General features: G+C 36.3%; 1 protein-coding gene across 2 annotated transcripts in view; it reads left to right on the forward strand.

Annotated features, from left to right (window-relative positions):
• Window positions 1-17473, forward strand: part of ARFGEF3 (ARFGEF family member 3) — a 59598-nt gene extending 42125 nt beyond the window's left edge. The window contains exons 22-35 of one of the 2 annotated variants that reach the window (XM_072408955.1): window positions 393-572; window positions 1481-1622; window positions 2701-2823; window positions 4159-4259; window positions 5975-6119; window positions 6621-6749; window positions 6978-7154; window positions 7364-7478; window positions 7590-7692; window positions 8739-8870; window positions 9594-9724; window positions 10913-10921; window positions 12152-13361; window positions 13563-17473. In XM_072408955.1, coding sequence (XP_072265056.1) covers window positions 393-572; window positions 1481-1622; window positions 2701-2823; window positions 4159-4259; window positions 5975-6119; window positions 6621-6749; window positions 6978-7154; window positions 7364-7478; window positions 7590-7692; window positions 8739-8870; window positions 9594-9724; window positions 10913-10921; window positions 12152-13361; window positions 13563-13754 — 2889 coding nt within the window. In that variant the 3' untranslated portion in view covers window positions 13755-17473. The remainder of the gene's footprint in view (window positions 1-392; window positions 573-1480; window positions 1623-2700; window positions 2824-4158; window positions 4260-5974; window positions 6120-6620; window positions 6750-6977; window positions 7155-7363; window positions 7479-7589; window positions 7693-8738; window positions 8871-9593; window positions 9725-10912; window positions 10922-12151; window positions 13362-13562) is intronic. The other variant, XM_072408956.1, reaches the window with a different exon arrangement.
• The last annotated feature ends 3599 nt before the right edge of the window (window positions 17474-21072 follow it).

The following is a 21072-nucleotide window of genomic DNA, read 5'->3' on the forward strand; positions in this document are numbered from 1 at the left end:
AAACAAGAGAGATAAAAGATACTATTAGGTGGTTTTTAATCACCAGCATTTTCCAAAAACTTAAATAACATTTTTGGGTGAACCTTTGCTGGATATTTTGCCGAGGAGAGTTCAGAAAAAAGAAATCAGAGCTTGTGGTATATAGTCCAAATCACTGGTCATTACCCTGAACTACGTGTATTGGCCTGCTATTTACTATATGCTTTCTTCTCAGAATTAATTAAGAAGTACACTCCTTTAAATTTAGGTCAAATAACCTGAAGCCACATTGGAAGACCAAAAAATGGAATGATTAGTTTGCCCACTGCTACTGTAATACATGCCAGACATAATTGGATGTTTGTGGGGTAATTGTAGTGCTGACTTTTTACATTTTTTTTCCTACCACACAGGCAGCTTGTCATAAAGAACGACGTGTGTCTAAGAAGGCTGTATCCTTCATACATGACATCATGACTGAAGTTCTGACTGACTGGGAGGAGCCCCCCCATTTCCATTTCAATGAGGCTCTCTTCCGGCCTTTCGAGCGAATCATGCAGCTTGAGCTATGTGATGAAGATGTACAAGATCAGGCAAGAGCTCATAACAGAATTAAAATGGAGCAGTCTACATATCAAGTGTATCATAACTCATATACACGTCATCGACTTATTGCATAGAGCCCCGCAGTAATAAGGAATTACATTTTTGAGATGTCGTGTTTTTAATCAACTTGCCCTAATAATGCACCACTGACAGGGCAGAACTGAACCAATACATATCAGCCATATCATATCAATGTGAGATTGTCAAATTTTTCTCTTTTCGCGAAAAAGCTCCTTCTTCGCCGTCCCGAGATGCTCGGGCATGCGCAGAAGGAGCACCCAAGAGCCTTACGAAATGCGTGATGCAGGTATCCCAGGAGGCTTTGGCCTCACATTCATTCTTGATTCATTCTCGCCTAGGCGATCGAGGATTAGGGGGCGGTGGTGCACCTGTTGCACAAAAAAAAAACAAATTTTTACCTTACATAAAGGGGTTGTCCACCCCTTTTATGTAAAGTGAAATTTCTGAGTTTAGGTACGCTTTAAGTTCATTTTTTTCACCTGCTTTTCTGCCAGTAACATTCTTCCTATCATAAAGTGACAAAATTATTTAACTATAAAGTGTTTTTAGAGAAGTATTATTGTCACCCTAGGACATCAAGCTTGTTAGGACTATAGAACACTTCTTGTCCAAAAAAAAGGAGTGCTGTAGTTTGCAGAGGTGAACTTGACAGAGTTGAATAAAATGCCCTAAGTAACAGTATTTTTTGCACTTTCCAACACGGCTGTAGAATTAAGGTAAAGTAGATTTGTGAGAATAATGTAAAGGAATAGGCATTTGTCATCTTGAAGCAAAGGCCTTTTCTGAACTTTAGTGTCATGGACTAAGTAAAATTTAGTTAATTTAGCTGTGTATCTTTTTGGTTGTTTACATTTTTATTTCTGGCTAATTTTAGGTGATTACGTCTATTGGAGAATTGGTGGAAGTGTGCTCTCCTCAGATTCAGTCAGGGTGGAGACCTCTATTCAGTGCTTTGGAGACTGTACACAGCAGCAAGTCGGATATTAAGGAATATCTTGTAGGAGATTACTCCATGGGTGAGTCAAGAGACTCTTAACAAAATGTGTGTAATGAATTGATATTCCATTTTTGTTTAAAAATATATTGTGAGGGGTTAGCATCAAACGCACTCGCTGCAGAGAGGTATTTTGTGAATTAAGTTCAATTTCATGGCAATCCTACCACAGTTATTCACATAAAACTCCAATACAAAACAAATTCCAGAGTTTTCACAGGGGGATCAGTGTCACTACAGCATGGCAGAACTAAACACTTATTAAGCCCTCTGTGTCTGGTCCCACAGACCTAAGCTTTGGGAGGCCTCCTGGGCTCTCCCAACATACAGGCTACACACAGACTGTCCACCTGAGCCACCTAACCTCAGGCTACAACTCCTCCATGTTACAAAGACAAATGCCCTTTTATTATGGGCCAGGTGCTTCCTAGCTAGCTTCAATTTTAGGCCTGGATCCCAGGTAAAGAGCCTCAAATCTGCAGCAATACAATCACACATGACCGTATTCAGGCCTTTTAATCCTTTTTCCAGGAGGAACTGAGGCACATGATGCCAAATATCCTCTGAATTTGGCATCCTATGGTTCCAACCACTACAATATGTATGTGTTTGTGTGTGTGTACAGTGTATGTGTGTGTGTGTGTGTGTGTGTGTGTATATATATTGTACACAGATAGCAGAAGTTTTATATATAAAATTCAGTATATCTATCCATTATTTATTAATTAAAGTTTGGGGGGGGTTCATCGCTTTTAATCTTTTGTTTTGTTTTTTTGTTGTGATACTCCTTCCCTTAATTTCTTGTCACTGAAATAAAAAGAGGGGAAGAAATCTCCAAAAAAACAAGGATGGAAAACCTTATCAATATATATTTAGTCAACTATATATACCGCAGCAAGTGACACACCTGGTAATGGTGATCTAAGCAATAGATATTGGATGCATTTGTGTGGCATTAATCAATGAGAAGAGATATTTAAATATTAGTACATGTTTTTTTGGGAAGAGTTTTGCTTATTTGTTCTCTCTCTTTTATCTGAAAGTAAATGCTGTCTTTTATATAATAAGCTTACTAGGTTACCTCCATTCTTGTCTCCTAGGAAAACGCCAGGCACCAGTTTTCGATGTGTTTGAAGCATTCCTAAATACAGACAACATACAAGTCTTTGCTAATGCAGCCACTGATTACATTATGTGCCTTATGAAATTTGTCAAGGGATTAGGTATACTTTATTCCATTATTGAACAACAACCAATAACCAACAATGTTATCGGCTATTTGTGTAAATTATAATTCTCCTGAGCATATGTGTTGTTTCTTATCATAGCCATCGACTTCAGCAATTTGTGAGTTTTATTATCATTATAATGTATTTTAATAGCACTCTTTACAGTCCATAGTCAAGTTGCTAACTGTTCCTCAAAGGAGGTCACAATCAAATGTCACTACCACAGTCATAGTCTAATGCCCCTAACATAGAAAAAGCATAATTTTGGGGGAGAAATGGGGGGAGGGGGCAGATACTATACCATACTGGGTACATATTCTGTATATTTTTGTACTGCATTTTTAAGGGTCTGTCTAAAAATATACGACTATTTTATTGCTTTAAATGTATATGTGTGTGCATCTATGGTGCATGATGATACACCACGTTAGACCTAAATGTTAAAATAAAATGCGAGCAAACAGGATTTTTATTGCATAAAAGACAAACCGTGAAAAACTTACTTGCCAGGGAGTTCCTCCCACACCATTCCATTACAGAATCACACAGCCTTTTCAAATATATTTCAGTCTCTCTAAAAGGAGAAATTACTTCTAGGTAAATGCCTTCAAAGGTTGAAAACACCAAAATAGTTGAACCTTTTAAAGTCTATACTGATTACAATTATGTAAACTTTTACAGAATGAAAATTATTATGCAAACCCCCTTTTTTTTTAGTAATTTATACCTTGCTTTAAGAGCTTCTGCACAACAGTTTGAAACGTAAAGTCACTTATTCTTCCACTACAATTGTTTTGCTACATAATTCTTCATTTCTTTATATGAACAGCATTCTTGAGATTGCTGTGACATTTAGTTACTTCCACCCATCAATTAAGCAAAGCCTGAGTTGTTTTGTGTATCGGGGAGAAATGTGTGTAGCCCCTCTGCCTATATTATAGCTAACACATTTTGTAAAAGCAGTGTTGTGTTCTTGTGTAAAGGCCAAACACACTGGGCCTGATTTATTAAAACTATCCAAGATTAGAGAAGATAGACTATCTTGGGAGAACCTGGGTAATCTAGTAAACATGAAATTAATTTCTTAAAAATCATATAGTTTAGTTGCTAAATGTTTTCAACCCTGGACCAGATCTCTTCCAGGTGTGCTGAATGATCCATGTTCTCTCATGATAGTCTATCTTCTCTAGTCTTGGAGAGCTTTAATAAATCAGGGCCATTCTTTGAGCATACCTGAAGCACCTCAAGTATTTCAAGCATATAATTTAGTCCATTATTGCATAAGCTCAAATACATTTTTATGCCAAAACTGTTTTTTTTTCACTTCAGGTGAGGCGGATTGTAAAGAAATTGGAGACTGTGCTTCCACATCATCATCGTCCACTGATCTATGCCTTCCAGCTTTGGACTATTTGAGACGATGTTCACAGGTAAAGTGCTGTTAAACATATTATTATATATATAATCTTTAGTCCATCCCTAATAACAACACATCTTACACAGATTAAGTTCTTCTGTTTCTTTCTTCAGCAGACATGCCAAGGTTCCTCCTCTGGCAACTGCGCAATCTTCAGTATCACACTTACACCATAGGTACTGCATATTAAACTCAGCCCAAATACTACACTTGGTCCAGACACACAAGCAGCAATCTCTGTTCCCTGTCTAGAAAAGTATGTTTCTTCTTACTACTTAGCAACTATAGAGTGTGTGTTAGTATTATAGCACAACACCTGAGCAAACATACCTCACTCCTTAGAATCTATACCTGCAGTACAGCCCCTTCAGTACAGAGAGTTCCTTTTACAAATGCAGAGTATGTGACTTAACCCATTAGTATCTAATCTATAATATTACATGCTAACCTACCAATGACCATTTTGCAGTGTATGTACATTAACCTTTTAGTGTTCATCTGCCACAGAATGACCTTTAATTGAATGCCCCCCTTCATCCAGCTTCTGCTCTTAAAGCAAACCTAAACTCAGAATTTTTACTTTACGTAAAAGGGTAGATAACCCTTTTATTTAAAGTAAAAATTCTGTTAGTTTTTGTTTTTTGTGCAACTTCACTGCCCCCTTAATTCTTAAGCCTCCCGGGATATTATGTCATGCCTCCCAGGAGGCTCTTGGCTGCTCCTTCTGTGCATGCCCGAGCAGAAGGAGCCCTTTCATCAATAGTGAAAAAAAATTGCCGATCTCACGCATGCGCAGTGAGATCAGCAAGTTTTTTGCCAACCCGATATTGCGCCTGCACAGTGCGAGATCGGACAGAAGGCGCATACCAGTACGATGCAGGACCCGATGGAAGAAACCTCCCAATGTACAGACTGGTCTGACTGCTAGAAGGTAAGTGTGATTTTATTGTTTTGGGTTTACTTCTACTTTAAGTATCACTGTCAGACCTATTGAACTTTCCTGTTGCACAGACTGCCCACTGCTACACTCTGCTCTCCATTATTGTACATATTACTTGCTGTTTTACATTTAGCTCTCCTATTCTGTGCATATCACCAACTTTCATACTCTGCTCTTCTCTCCATTTCATAATGCCTGCTGTCATACTGCTGCTGTTATACCCTCTGCACTCCTCTCCTGAACATACTGCCTGCTGTCATATCCCCTGCACATAACTTCCTTTGTCATACCCTCTGTCTTCCTATTCTGCACATGCTTCCTACTGTCATACATCCTCTTTTCTCTCTTGAATTTGCTGCCTGCTGTCATTCTATTATTTTTTCGATAAATCTTGCCCCCAAAGTGAATCTTTTGTGTGTTTTATATCCAAATGCATAATGTTTTTCATTTTAATATACCTTCTCTATAACATTATATATACATAGCCCAGCCAGAATATTCGATTTCTATCTTTTGAAATAATAATCGATTTTATTGTCCCACCAACTATTTTTCATTGCCTCGACTATGTTTGAATCTAAACAAGCCCAATTGTGTCAACAACCATCGGGGAATCAAGTCTATTCCAGCCTCATAATATTTTTTTTTTCAATTCATATAGAAATATAGATGCCAAGCATAAATTACCTAAATCTTTAATTATCTCATTCTCTCCATAAGGATGGATTAACATATCCCAGCCTAATATGTTAGTAGACCTAATGCCTGCTCTAATCCTTCTTCTGCAGTTACTTGCAAAAATATACAAAATGCCAATGAAGCCGGTCTTCTTGTGTGGACGTCTGAACAGCTTGCCTCGGCGCATCCAGGAAAGATCAGCAAGCAGTGAAGATGGCATTGATGCAGTGTTATCGGAGTTTGATGATGACACCGGTGAGTTGATTAGCAATAGCTATGTAAGCTTGGTGTGAGAACATCACAAGTTATAAAACTGAGACTAGTTAAGGTGAATTACACCGAATTACAATAGATTAGAGTTTGTTTTGTTTCTATGTGCATAATTATATATATATATATATATATATATATATATAACTGTATAATTTAAAGAGGTCGTTTTCCTCTCTAAATTATACTGGGGTTGTACTAGGGTTATGGTTATCTTCATACCTATTTTCCAAATGGTTGCTTTAACTGTGTATATCTTGACTAGTTTATCCTAAGGTTTTGCCCTGTTTAGAGGGCGCTCTGTTTTAATTCCGATGATTTTTGGACCTTGTACACAGCAATCTGAAATAAAAACAGTTTATAAAAGGATGTATTTATAAAATAACTGAATGTTTTGCATAGAAAATAATTGACAGGCTTTGTGGATCTCCTGCTAAATACTCATTACATTTTATTTATAATAGTCTTCTGCTTTTTCTCTATTAGGTCTCATTGATGTATGGATTAATCTTCTGGAGCAGTTAACTGCTGCTGTATCTAACTGTCCACGTCAGCATCAGCCACCCACTCTGGATTTGCTCTTTGAGCTATTGAGAGAGGTTGCTAAAGTGCCAGGTAATGTAACTCATTGTTTGCTTGATGATCTTTATATTCTCTACCTAGTACATGTACCATCTGGCGTTCTTCTGGCTTATCATATACCTTAGGAGCTAAAATTGGTTATGCAAGACAGATAGTTTTTCCAAATTAGATACATAATACAAATCAGAAAATACAATTATTTATTTCTCACTGAAGTAATATAACTTATTGTGATTTCCACTAATTTTCTTTACCTTTCAGGTCCAGGGTTTGCAATTTATGCAGTAGTACACCTTTTACTGCCTGTGATGTCCATGTGGCTGAGCCGCAGCCAGGGTGACCATTCATATTGGGATGCAGCATCTGCCAACTTTAAACATGCTATAGGTTTGTCTTGTGAACTAGTGGTGGAACATATCCAGAGTTTCATAAATTCGGGTAAGATGTACTTTTTTATTTAACAAAAATACAATTTCAAACCTTTTCCATCTTAACTGCTTTTTTGTGTCTTTCTTTTTACCAGTACATTGAAATACATGTATAGAGTAGTAATCTAAAGAGTTTTTTGTACATCTATTTTGCAAGCACAACCTCTCCGACCATAGTACTCAGTAGTCTACAAAGTCTGTACTTACCATTTCTTCCAGACATTGGATATGAAAATATGATCAACACAATGCTGAAAGAATTATTCAAACTACTGGTATCCTGTGTGGCAGAACCCACTGAAACCATCTCTCGAGTAGGCTGTTCTTGTATAAGGTAAGCAAAGTCAAAATCTTTTATGACATCCCTTAGTTTATAATAAAAGAGACCTAATCAGATTAAAGATTTTGTAATCCACTAATCCAGAACATCACTGTTTGTTTTTAGATATGTATTAGTAACTGCAGGACCTGTTTTCACCGAGGAAATGTGGAGGTTGGCTTGCTGTGCTTTGCAAGATGCATTTTCTGCTACATTGGAGCCCATGAAGGTAAAATCATCTGTTATAAGTCCTCATAGGTTAAAAGGTAGTACATAAGAAATGCATAAAATTTGACCTAATATTGAACAGCTTACCCACAACGATATATCAATTCCCATAACCTTTCACAGAATTTCTACTCTTTTATTTAAAATATTAACCAGTCATTTTATAATGACATCCACGAAGCACACAATTTGGTTCATATGGCTTCTCTAATCATATATAGAGTACATATATAAATAAATAATTTGACTATTATGTTTGGTTGTTTTGTTGGAGCTCCATGTTTTGTAAAATTTTATCATTTTAAATGTTCAAGTACTTGCTCAATGTGTATTCAGAATGAACCGATTACAACCTCAGCACTTTTCTTGGTGTTTAGTTACTGATTTCTGTTTGGAAGCGCCTACTTATAATGTTAGAAATATTTTAATTCATACCTGCTAACCTTTCTGTAAAACAAAACAAATATTATTTTTAGTGCCTTTGACTGTAACAAAGTGTGCAAAGGTTTGCTTTTTTATGTAGAAGTTTCCTTATTCCTGATGTTTGTAAAATGACCTGTCAATCAGCATGCTGAAATGAAAGGGAAGTGTCAGGCGTTCAACTACAAATGAATTTGTCTACTTCTTGCAAAGAGAATGGCTAAACTTTTTTACTTTTGCTTTTATTATTATTTTGCTTGTCTGTTTAATATTCTTTTAGCAATAGTCCTGATTTATTAATGTTTTCCAAAGCTGGAGAAAATACACTTTTATAAGTGAAGCTGGGTGGTCCAGCAAACCTGGAATGGATTTCTTAAAAAGTCAATTGCTATTTGTTAGGAAATGTTTTCAGTCCTGGACCAGATCCCCTTCAGGTTTTCTGTGTCACCTAAGTTTACTGATGAAAGTGTATCCTCTCCAACCTTGGAAAACTTTAATAAATCAGGCTCAATGCGAAAAAGTTATAAAAGAGTTACATGAACTATTGAGTTTACTATATTTTTTGCATTGATAAGGTGGTATTTCTGCTTATTTAGGATTGTTTTTTATTAATCCATGTATTTGCAGAACCTGTTAGGTTACTTTCATAGCGGGTCAGAAAGTTTTTCTGGTGATGCCTGTGAAGTGAAGGTAGCAGCTCCATCTTTGTCCCCAAATGCTGAAGCTGAGTACTGGAGAATCCGAGCCATGACACAACAGGTGAGTGTGTACATAAATTAGAGGGGATCCCCAGTAAAAGCACAAAACTCACATCCATACTGACAGCAAGATAATGTTATCATGTAGTACAATTAAGCCTTTTGAAAGGTTTGTGAACAACTAACCATTACACCTTTATTAGCTTGTTAGACATCCCCTTCCAAAACCATTGTTTTATATTTGCTTTTTGTGGCAACCGCTGTCACGTGTCTAGAAAGGCTTTTACCAAAATTTTGCAGTATTGCCAGTGGAACTGAACTATATCAACAAAGCATATATGAAGTCAGGGTCTATATTGAATGAGAAGATCCGTTTAACAATCGCCATTCCAATTCATCTAAAAGTGTGCAAGAGAGTTGAGGTCAGAGCTTTGTGCAGGCTAATCCAGTTCCTTCACACCAGTGTTATGGGACAGACACGGGTCAAGTGGTTGTTTATCAACTGTAAAATTAAAAGTGCTTTTTACTGGAAACCCTTAAATATATTCATATATGTTTTCACAGTCTTTTGAATTTTACGTACTTTTGGTCACATATAGTGTATTTCAACCATGCACAAGCTCTGATAACTTCTAAGAAGCCCTTCTCCAGTGAGGTTGACCATTTTTACACTTACCTGTGTCTGACACACAAGGTAATATTTACTGTTCAGCACCATGTTTACTTTTGCATCTGCCACCATAACATCAGCATTTGTCATATCTGGATTCTTTTTCTATGATAGGTGTTTATGTTGGAAGCACAGTGTTCACCAAAGACTCCTAACAACAAAGAAGGTTTTGAGCATGCCCAATCATGTGTTCTGATTATAGAGCTGCCTCCTGAAGAAAAGTCCAATGGACACACACAGAAAAGGTGTCTAGTCACTAAACCTTACTTGCAACTGAAATGTTTCCTAAGTGTACCTATGCTTTTTGCATGCAGGGTTGAAGCCACAGGTTCAAATGACGCCCTTGCTTGTTGCTTGCTTATACTTGCTGTATAACTAGAGGGAACATATGACTGTCCACTTCCTCCTGCAATGCAGCTTGACTGCCTTCGAGGGGCCAGTCACCAGGCTGAATCCCACAATGTTTGGGGAATCCTTATCTCTACATAAGCTTTGAACAAAAATTGTCTTGGAGCTTTCACAGACCTTTTTCACATCATTATTGCATTTGGCCAATGGGGTGGTGGGGCAGCAAATGTTTTGTCACACATGGAGTTCACTTTAAAGGGCAACTCCGGCAACACATATTACTTTTTTTGCTGTCTTGATCCCACTAGAGAGATTTGCCTTTACTTCCTGTCCTAAGAATATAACCAATACACATCCAACCTGTGGATATTCACCACAGAGAAGCAATATAAACTTGGGGGAGATCTAACCCTTTAATAAATTTAACGCTTGCCCACTCTGCTTTGAGGTCAGTGGGTGTTTAGTGGTCACAGTTTTTTTTTCTCCAGAACTCTCTCCAACTTCTTTCACAATTCCATATTCAAATATTAGATATTCTTTTCCTGTGCAAATCTAATAATTGCTAAACAAAAATATTTTTTTCCTTTTTGATAATAAAAAGGAAAAAATCAACCATTCAATAATATTATCCAACATGTTAGAAGCTTTGTGTCTGATTTTAGGAGGAACTTGGTTGTAAACATCTGCATAGCCTAATTACATACATTGAAAAAAATACTTGTACCATTTACCACATGGCGTATACTGAGGTTGTTTCCAATCTAGCCTCATTGTCCTATGCACATGAAAACTTGTTCCTTTAAAAGCTTTATCCAGTAGACGGACATTGATGGCACTTGGTTATTCTGGTTTTGGTTATTTTAGTGTTTGCTTCAGTTCTCTATCCTGTTTAATTTTTGTGATCATACTGTGATAACACTTTCATATCTTTATATATATATATATATATACTTATTACCCATACTGTTCCTGGTTCATGTTATCACAGAATGGTTGTGTGTTCTGATGTCATGGTTGCATGTGCTGCTTTCTAATTCTCTGCTTTTTTCTCTCCCGCCTGTTACTAATGCTGTGTTACTTAACAGAAAACTGGGGTAAGATATTCTTACTGCTTTCTCTTCATTGCATTGCTATATCATTATGTGATGTGTTTAATGAGTTTGTTTTTTTGCTTCATTTACCACAATTCTGAACTTTTTATTAGTTAAAACTTCCAGAAGCAGTTCTTTCAGTGCTAATCGGATCTGCTGGTATGTGTTAGGAATGTTCCCTTTTTTCTGTATTACTAATCTTGCTTACTAAATTCTATTTAATTTTCAAAAATATAAGAAAAAAAAAACACCAGAAGCTTGTCACGACAAACCTTTTTTTTCTATCGGTATACTTGGTCATCAGGTGGTAAGCAGTTTAAAGTTAGTTTCTTCATGCTGCATGTCTACAAATTCCATTTTATCAACAAAGTGTGCATTTTTTGTAATATATATAAGCAATTGGTTACATTGATGTAGGCATTTCACTTTGATTATTTACAGCATCTGATGAAAAAAAAAACATTTTACTAAAGGTTATCAGCTAAAAAAAAAATCACCTGTGAAAAAAACAGGATTAAAGCAAGGCTAATTTTTAACAAGACAAATTCTCTTTAGCAACCAGTATGGATACAAACAGTTTTAGAATTAGAATAGATAGAATACCTATTTTGCTGAATTCAGCAGTTGGGAAAGTTGTTATTGTCTGACATTCAAAGCAGGGAGAACAGTATATGCCAGACTACATTTTATTACAGAAGAAACCTTGTGTCTATATAGGGCGACAGGACTTGTATTCACATGAAATAGGTGGTAAGCAGTTGTAATACCTCAATATGGTAAACAAAAATGTATTTACTGAATGTAATTCAGCTTTAAATGGCCAAAGAAAACAACTGTTTCACAAAAATATAATTTAAAACTTATATGCAAATATGCAAACATATTTTGTTAAAATAACCTTACCCTGAAGTACTGGGCATCACCAGTTATTTCCTTCAGATTCCGACACCTAACAGAGAAATGGAAAGGTAGGAATATTCTGGTGAGGGAAGGAGGTTAAAGTTAATCTGTTCTCAATGGACAAGTACTGGTTTCAAGTGCAGATTATATACTTTTCACATATGTAAGGCCTAACCCTTTTTACAATTTACAGAATACCAGTTGCATAAAATCTTGGAATAAGAGGATTTCTTCTAAATATAATTATATTGTGTATGGGGCTGTGATGTACTATATAGATGAACATATATAACATAAAACATGTTCTAATTTGTTTCTTTTTGTTTCTTAAAGCATTCCTTTTAGGACTATTGTAGTCAGTTTATTATCCCATCAAGTATTGCTGCAAAACCTGTATGACATTTTGCTGGAAGAATTTGTAAAAGGTCCTACAGTTATAGAGGATAAAACTGTCCCAATCCAAGAAGCCAAAACTGTTGGATTCCTTAGATACATTTCAATGCAGAATTTGGCTGTGATTTTTGACCTGCTGTTGGACTCCTATAGAACAGCCAGAGAGTTTGATGCCCGTCCAGGACTGAAGTGTTTACTGATGAAGGTTTCGGGGATTGGAGGAGCAGCAAATCTTTACAGACAAGCAGCAATGAGTTTTAACATCTATTTCCAGGCTTTAATTTGTGCTTTGTTAACCAATCAAGACAATATCACTGCAGACGTGGTAAAAAAAATCCTTTACGAAGAAGATGAGCACAGCACAGACTCATCTCAGCAGTGTTCTTCAGAGGATGAAGACATCTTTGAAGAAACTGCCCAAGTCAGCCCTCCAAGAGGTAAAGAGAAAAGGCAATGGAGGGCTCGAGTCCCATCTTTGAGTGTTCAGCCAGTAAGTAATGCTGATTGGGCTTGGTTAGTAAAGAGACTACACAAACTGTGCATGGAAATGTGTAATAATTACATTCAAATGCACCTGGACTTAGAAAATAATGATGATCATCCAGGTATTAAAGGAGATCCCTTCTTCATATTACCGTCATTTCAGTCAGAGACTTCTACTCCTTCCACTGGGGGCTTTTCGGGCAAAGAAACACCTTTAGAAGACGACAGAAACCTAAGCAAAGACTATATTTCTGAAACCATGCCTCCAAGAAGTTTTGGGGCAACAGTTCCACAAAGTCCCAAAATGGAAAAAAGAGACCAGTCCAGGAAGAAAGAATGGTGGGAAAATGCTGGCAACAAAATCTATACTATAGCTACAGATAAAACAATTGCAAAATTAATGACCGAGTATAAAAAAAGAAAGCAGCAGCATAACCTGACTACATTTGTAAAAGATACCAAATTGGATAAAAAAGGAGACATACTGTGCTCCAGAGGCCAGGATTCCCCAATGCCACAAAGACCACAACATCTTATTGACCAAACCCAGATGAGGCATTCATTTAGTGCTGGCCCAGAGATATTGAGGCAAGAAAAGAGGTCTCGCTCTGGATCCACAGTTAGCACTTTCAGCATATCAACAAGGGATGCAGAAGCACAGATACAGGTAATACATTTAATTTTTGTAGTTAGACATTATGAAATACATCACTAAACAAATCCTTATTACTCATGTAATCAGAAACAATGATTTGGCCATAACATCTGCATGTGTTTTTAGCATTCACTACTTTATTTAATAATTTTTATACTGTATATATCTTTTTTCTTGGCTTTGCATACACACTGTATGTGTTTTATATTTTAGGCATGGACCAACATGGTGTTGACTATTCTCAATCAGATTCAGATTCTGCCAGACCAGATGTTTGCAGCTCTGCAGCCAGCAGTGTTTCCTTGCATCAGTCAGCTGACCTGTCATGTAAATGACATCCGTGTACGACAGGCAGTTAGAGAATGGCTGGGAAGAGTTGGCAGAATTTATGATATTATTTTATGAAATCATTATATGTTGTCATTTGTATGAACTTTCTACATATCAAAATAATATTTCCAAATATATTATAGATACTAAAGGTTTATTACATTTTTCTAAGTAGAAAGAGTTGTGGTTGTTTATAATTATTTTTTTCACTCCTAGTAATGTTCTGCAATTTGTTGCTGCTTAATGCAACAGTAATTTTGAGAATGTGTATAAATATTCTGACATCTTATTATTTGATAATCAATTTTTGCTTATTGGGCCTACCTGTCCTAGTTCCCTGGTATTGCCGCACATATTTTCCAAAAGTTAAATCTTGCTTGTTAAAGTGCCATAACCGCTCGGCCTTCTGCTACTGCTTGCATGTGTTTCAGTAAACTACAAAAAAGTATATTTACAATATCATAAATGTGGGTGGGAGGTGTAGATAGAAAGCAGAACTTTGTCACCAGTAATAAAAGGTAGGACTTTTACCTGACTTCCTTTGCAGCAACTCCCCATAACCATATTTAGAATTATTCTTTGAAATGAAACAGGAGTCAAAAACCTATAAATTAGTAGTTTTGCATCTACACAGAAAGGTTCCACAATTTCAGTTCCACATCCCATCCTGCAAGTTACCAAACTTTGTATACAAACACTAACTCTATGAAAACAGGTACTTCTTCCTATATGTAACAATACACAGAGTGAATTATGCTCCCAGTGCCAAATATTTGCATGAATTCAGTGGAGCTGCTGATTATTTTATAGGATCAGAAACTACGAGTATGTTATGGCACTGCATGTTTCAAGCTCTAATGTAGAATTGTTTACTTATAGGTGTCTTACTACAGATTTGCTGCACAAAGCCTGTTGTCTTTATATTTTTAATCAATAAAAATTGAATAAATCAGATATCTGCCACCATTTATCTGTGCCATAGTTACCTTGTAGGGTCAGAATTTGCCCCCTAATAAGTATTATAGCCAGGATAAAAGATGCAGTCATTCAAAGGTTATGATCTTGTATGCTTATGGCCACTTATTATATTGTCCTCTCAAACTTACCATATTTGTTATATTTTCCTCCTCTTTGACAAATCTGATTGTACAGTATGTGAGTTGGGTGTAACCCAACTATTTATAGGTCAGCAGTATTTTTAGAGACTGTTGAGAGTCTCTCCCAAATTGACCTGCCTGATTTTCCCTATGGGAGAACACTGGCTGGTTAGTCATCCCTGAAGGTAAATATTATTTGATAATATTAGAAAATATGTTTAGAAGGGTCTAATGTCAATTTATTAACCATTCTCATTTACCCCTAAATGGGCTTAAAATCCACATTCTTTGCTGCAGCCATTGTAATACAAATTGATTGGGAAGGTAAAATGTATTTCATTACTGTTCATGGGAATGTCTCATATAACTTAAGTTTCTTCTACTTATTACTTGATTAGTTTTATTTATTGGGTAAATAGCTGTTATGATATCTACAAAATGTCATGTTTTAGTGTTGTGTGTAATGTTAGTGAAATATATCTAATAACTGACTTATTAACTCTCCCCAAAACAGTACATTACCAATTAAAAAAAATAATAAAAGATCTGTATGTTACAAATATGTACCAAGCCAGCAGGTAATAATTACTGACAACTTATTACATTTGCCACATTTATTATCTTGTAAAGTAAATGGGCAGCTCTTCCACAGAAGCATTGTTACTAATCTAATACATTTCTACAAATGCATTTTTATATGTTAATAGTCTGTTATGTACTACCAACACAAATCAGCTTTTACAGTAAATGAAGTGAACTGAGATGTAGTCTTGTAATCCAGTGTACTTGAATCTCTTCTGAATTATAACTTGATGAAAAAAATGTATTCAAGACATAATGCATGTTGTGGCAAAGTAAGGTATATTTTTCTATAAAATATCTGCTGGTTTGCTTATTTAAAACAAAAACCTCTAAAAACATAAACTCTGATTAAGTGGAATGTTCCAAGTATCATTATGGAAACAAATGTGTATGTAAAGCAAAAGTTTTTTGTATGTTTTTTTTTTTATTCTTTTTTTTAGAAAAAAAATGTTCTGTACCTGTGTCACGTTTTCTTACTCTTCTCTAAAACTTACTGATGCAACCAACAGAATGGCTCCTTGCCAAATAGGGGAGTTATGCCACTTACCAAATGCCTTGACAGGTAGGTGTCAGTCTGGAGGAGTAGGCATTCCCCAGCGGGCAAGTAATTCCCACGCATGATTCTGAGCCTCCATGACTAAAAAGAAAATGAAAACCAATAAATAAAAAAGGATGAGCCAGGAAGAGTAAGACTATAAAAAAAAAAACAGCTAGATAATATTGGATGTCCTCTAGCTAGTAAATGAGCTAAACTCTATCTGACTTGGTGCAGCTTCCAATACACATTGTGAAAAGCTCGCAGTGTTCTATAAAATCAGAGTAAGTGACCATGCAAGACTGGGTAGGTGAAGCTGGAGTTCAATTTTAAAAACTCCCCTATCCAAAAAAAAATGTTTTACCTATACACACAAGTTTACAGAGTTTGCATTTTCAGGAAAACACTGCTAACAGGCAATATTTTGGTTAACAATACTGTATTATTCTGCATTTGTGGGCATTTTAGAAAATGGTGGTTTTATAATCTTTCACACCTTTCCTCATGTTCTTGAAAAGCTACATCCTCCATGGTGATTTCAAGTCATGTAAATGACTTGGTTATAAATATTGGTATATTTGGAACAGATAAAGCCACTTCAGTAGAATGATAATAAACACTGTTATAAGGTGACTACAGCTTGAATCCTCTATAGGATTGGGCCAGACTTGGTACTGACATAATATTTAGATTTGTATCAAAGGAAAGAAGTTAAAATTTTACCTGTGCCATTAGACAGTTGCAAAACTAAGGGTTTAATAAAAAAAAACATATTAGTCATTTTCTCCATTGTAAACTGCATTTTATATGTGAGTACTTGCTTGACTGTTTGATTTGTTTTTTTAGTCTCCTGATTTACTCCCCTATGTTCATGCATCTTGTAATTTTGCCAAATTTATAAATATCTGAATGTTTTGTGCAGAGGCAAATATAATGATCCAGAATTATCTACAAAGTTCTCATATCACTATATTTTAAAGGCAAGAGGTTACTTTTATGTAATTATGCGGTGTTCAGCTTGGTTCATGGTATGGTTCATTTAAGAAAAATATCTGCATTTTTTTAATACTTTGAGAAAGGAAGATATATTATACTGAAATGTAAAATTCTTAAAGTTACATAAGTTGTGTAAGTTGGTACTTGAAAGGTGAATTTGAGTATTTTTCTCTTTTTTTTATTTTTAGAATGAGGGTTACCAATTAATAAATTCCAAAATGTAATCGTAATCACAATATCATGTGTTCACTACTCCCTTGACACTTGGCTTTAAATCAGACACTTTTTACATAACTATGTTTATGAAGGTTGTGTAATAACATTTATGGTTCTGGAATTCACATCCCTGCATGTTGCTCACTGTATAATAAAGTAATTTTTTTGCTTTGGATAATGTTCTTTGCCAGTGTCAATGTGAGTTCAGTTTTTGTCATTGCAATAATTCTATTTGTGTAAATGGTTTGCCATCTGTAGCGGTGTATATTTTGTTCAAAATGTATGAAAATTAATTATTTTACCATCTATTAATTTAAATTAATTTCATGATATATGTCTTGTACAATAAAAACCATTAGGAAGCAAAATGGTTCTCTGTGTTTGTGATCATGCTAATGCGAGTACATATAAACCAGAGTTTTTAAGGTGGAGCTAAACTTAAATTTAGGACTGCTTTAGGTGGTTAAGGATGCATTAGAGAAGGTAGGTAGGTGTCTTAGAACTATCAAAACTTTTACTTTCCTTTAAAACAATGAAATCCTTCTGTGCTTAGTTCTGAATATGACCTTTTGCAAATGAGCAATACAGAGGACCTGATTTATTAGCGCCCTATAAGACTGGAAAGGATAGATTATCATGAGGAACCTGGATGGACCACCAAACCTGGAATGGATTTCCTAAAACTCTTGTTTAATTGAGCAAATGTGTTAGCCCTGGACTAAATCCATCCTAGGTTTGCTGTATTACCCAGGTTCTCCCATGATAGTCTATCTTCTCCAGTCTTGGAGAGCATTAAAAAATCAGGCTCAGTATTCAGTACTCGCTATTCGGTTAGGGACCATGCAGTTGTCATACCCTACAGTGCAAAGCATTAATACTCTACATAATCTAATGCAAAAGTTAGGTCACATGAAGGCAAAACTACTTGTTTAGGCCTTCTGCTGTGACCCCAAAGGACGAAAGGAAACCTTATGAAATAAATATTTCGAAATCAAGTTTTACAGTCACTTATCTGGAACAAGTATGACGTTCTCAGCTTGGCTTCCAAATGCTGCATTTGTGTTCCAGAAACAAGTATGAAGTTCTGACTTCACTGGGTTCCTTCATAAGTTGTATATATGTTCCTTAAGCAAGAGGAAGTTCTGGCTTCCATATGTTGCATATGTGTTCCTAGGACAAGTATGAAGTTCTGATCCCTCTCTAGTTTAATATGCATTGGTGTAATGGTCCAGCACCCAGACACCAGTTAAAGCCTAAGATAGCTGGTTGGAAGCTTTGGTAATGCTCAACTAAATCCATTACATGAAAGGTACAGGCCAAGGACAGCTCATCTAGGTAGGAAAGGGTTAGATGTTGTTGGGTGTCCATCAGCCGGGAAATAGGTGTAAGTTCTATGTGGGTTACCACATACTGCAAAAAGCTGCCAGTGTGCAGAGAAATCAGTGCAATACTGAAGGTAAGTCAAGATCAGCTATAAGACGGTCAGATAAATTTTTATTTTTTGAATAATAAAGCCTTTTTTGGTTTGTCACTGGTTTTCATCTTGTGTCTTTGGTGCTTTAGTAGTGGTATCTAATGCTATAGTTCCCAGCTGCGTTCCACTTTGGGTAAACAAATCCTATGAATTCACCCATTTTAAAAGTAGTAACATTTGTGGTGAGCGCAGTTTCATGTTCTTTTTTTATAGGAGTGACCAGGCTGTCAACATGACACTAAGCTAACCCCATCCTATTACTTACAATATGCATACTGCATACAGTTGACAATCAAAAATCCGGCCATTGATAATCTGGTTCTTTCAGTTTTCAGGCATGAATTTCATGGCACATTTTCAATACAGGCACTATAGTACACTGTTTCGCCACTCATGTTTTGATGGCTCTGTTCGGCAGAATCAGCTGTTTGGTCTTGATTGCTACACTAAATACACGTCCCTGGATCTGTGCCAGATGTCCGCGGGTGCTGCGAGAGGAAGGCTGGCCTGTGTGTGGAGGTAAGAATAACTTTCAAAAGTTATTGCTGGATGTTAAACATATCCTGTTTTGTGTCGGCCCTGATCAAGAGTCCTTTGGTTTAATCATCTGGCCAAAAATGAAAGTCACTGGCGAGAAATGAGTGTGTCTCCCCTTCTGTGACACATTTTCAGCCAAATGATTACAAGCCTGCCCACCACGACAAGGTAGACTCTCCCTGAGTGTGACTCGGAGTACAAAAAAAGATGCTGGAAGCGGTAACTCTGAGTCACATTCGCGGTAGGTAAGCCTATGGAAAATAATGATAAATAAAGCACTTACCTGATCTACCGGCTTCCTTCTCTGCGATACCCATCTTCTTTCTCTCTCCGGCCAGCGTTCTCAGCACTGAATGAGTCACCAGGGAGTTTTAGGTGATGTTGTTGTGTGCGTGCGGACGTTCCGTTTGGGGCGGGGCGTGAAATTCAAATTTTTTTGTATTGTATTCAATACAATATAACTGTATTGAATGAAATACAGCAGATTTATATGTGTAAAAGCAGTACATTATTTTTCATGACATTTTTTTACAGTATAATTTATTAGTATAAGTATATATTTTTTTTAATTTAAAAAATTAAAAAAAAAAATGTTTCATTTATTTAATTTATTATTTTGACATGATTTTGTGTTTCAATTTTTTATTACACTCATACTATTATATTATACTGTAAAATAAATTTTCATGAAAAAAAATGTACCGCTTTTAGACATAAGAAACCGGACAGAAATAAACCGCTCAGGAGGTTAATGTAGTTTTGATTGAGCAGAAGTATATAAGCTAAAAATGTACTCTTTGTACAAATTCTCTATACAAGCTTGTCCTTGCCCTTTTCACCCCTGCCATCTGCCATGGAGTTCAGATGTAATTTTTAGTACATGATTACTGCATATTATAATCCATATCAACAGTTTTCTTCTATATACAGGTAGGCCCCAAGTTACATATGAGATAAACACTGTAGGTTTGTTCTTAAGTTGAATTTGTATGTATGTCCAGGTCTATTGTTTTATTATATGCTATTTAACTGCCCCTTCCCCATCAAGGCTCTGTCCTGCACACGAATGAGCATGGAAGCCCCCTTTCTTTACTAGCAGTTGTAAACACAGGTCAGCTCAAACAGCATCATCTATCTTTCTAATCCCGAGATGGAACATTACCTTATCTACTGGAATACAGTTGTGAAACTTGTGATGAAAATGTTGATGGTCAATTAGTCAATTAGTTTTATGCAGTAATAGTCAAAGGATATGGCTATATATTGTATTTTTTACTCACTAGTGTAACTGTTTTATGCATTTACTGTAAAATACTTTTACTAAATACAGTTTAGAGCTTTACATACTCTATAGCAGTGGTCCCCAACCTTTTGCAGGTTGCAGACCACTAAATGCATGGACTCCGAACCACGCATGTGTGGGGAGCCACGTGTTACACAGGGAGGAAGAAACTTCCCCCCAGAGTGATGTCATGATGCCAGAACCCGCCCAGGTTGAGCCTGCAATGGGAGAGTGGGCGGTTTGTGTTCAGAGATGCAACCCACCCACCTCCCTGAGCCTGCTATGTTCCTGGGAGACATGGTCAGCGGCTCTGACCGGTCCGCCCCCCCCCTCCCAAACCAGGGATGATTTAACCTCTGTTCAGTAATTTCTGACCAGCCAACTATTTCAGCACATGCATAGCTCAGTGTACATTAAAGAAAAAAGTGTTAACAGGCAGGTAATTTATTTTTATTGCAATTCCTTCTGAAACAGATAATGTGTCTGCATACAAATTTGTATTTTTTACATCTAGTTCCACTTTAATTTCATTGTGTCTACTACATTAATACACGACACAGGTTATAATATTTTCTCATGGAAAATCCAACTGTTTTGTCGTCCAGGTTTAGTGTATGTGATATTTGTTCTACGGCATACTGCAGAATGTCACCATTCACTAGATCAGGGGTCCT

The sequence above is a fragment of the Pyxicephalus adspersus genome, chromosome 4 (genome assembly GCF_032062135.1).
Source record: "Pyxicephalus adspersus chromosome 4, UCB_Pads_2.0, whole genome shotgun sequence".
NCBI classification, from domain to species: domain Eukaryota; kingdom Metazoa; phylum Chordata; class Amphibia; order Anura; family Pyxicephalidae; genus Pyxicephalus; species Pyxicephalus adspersus.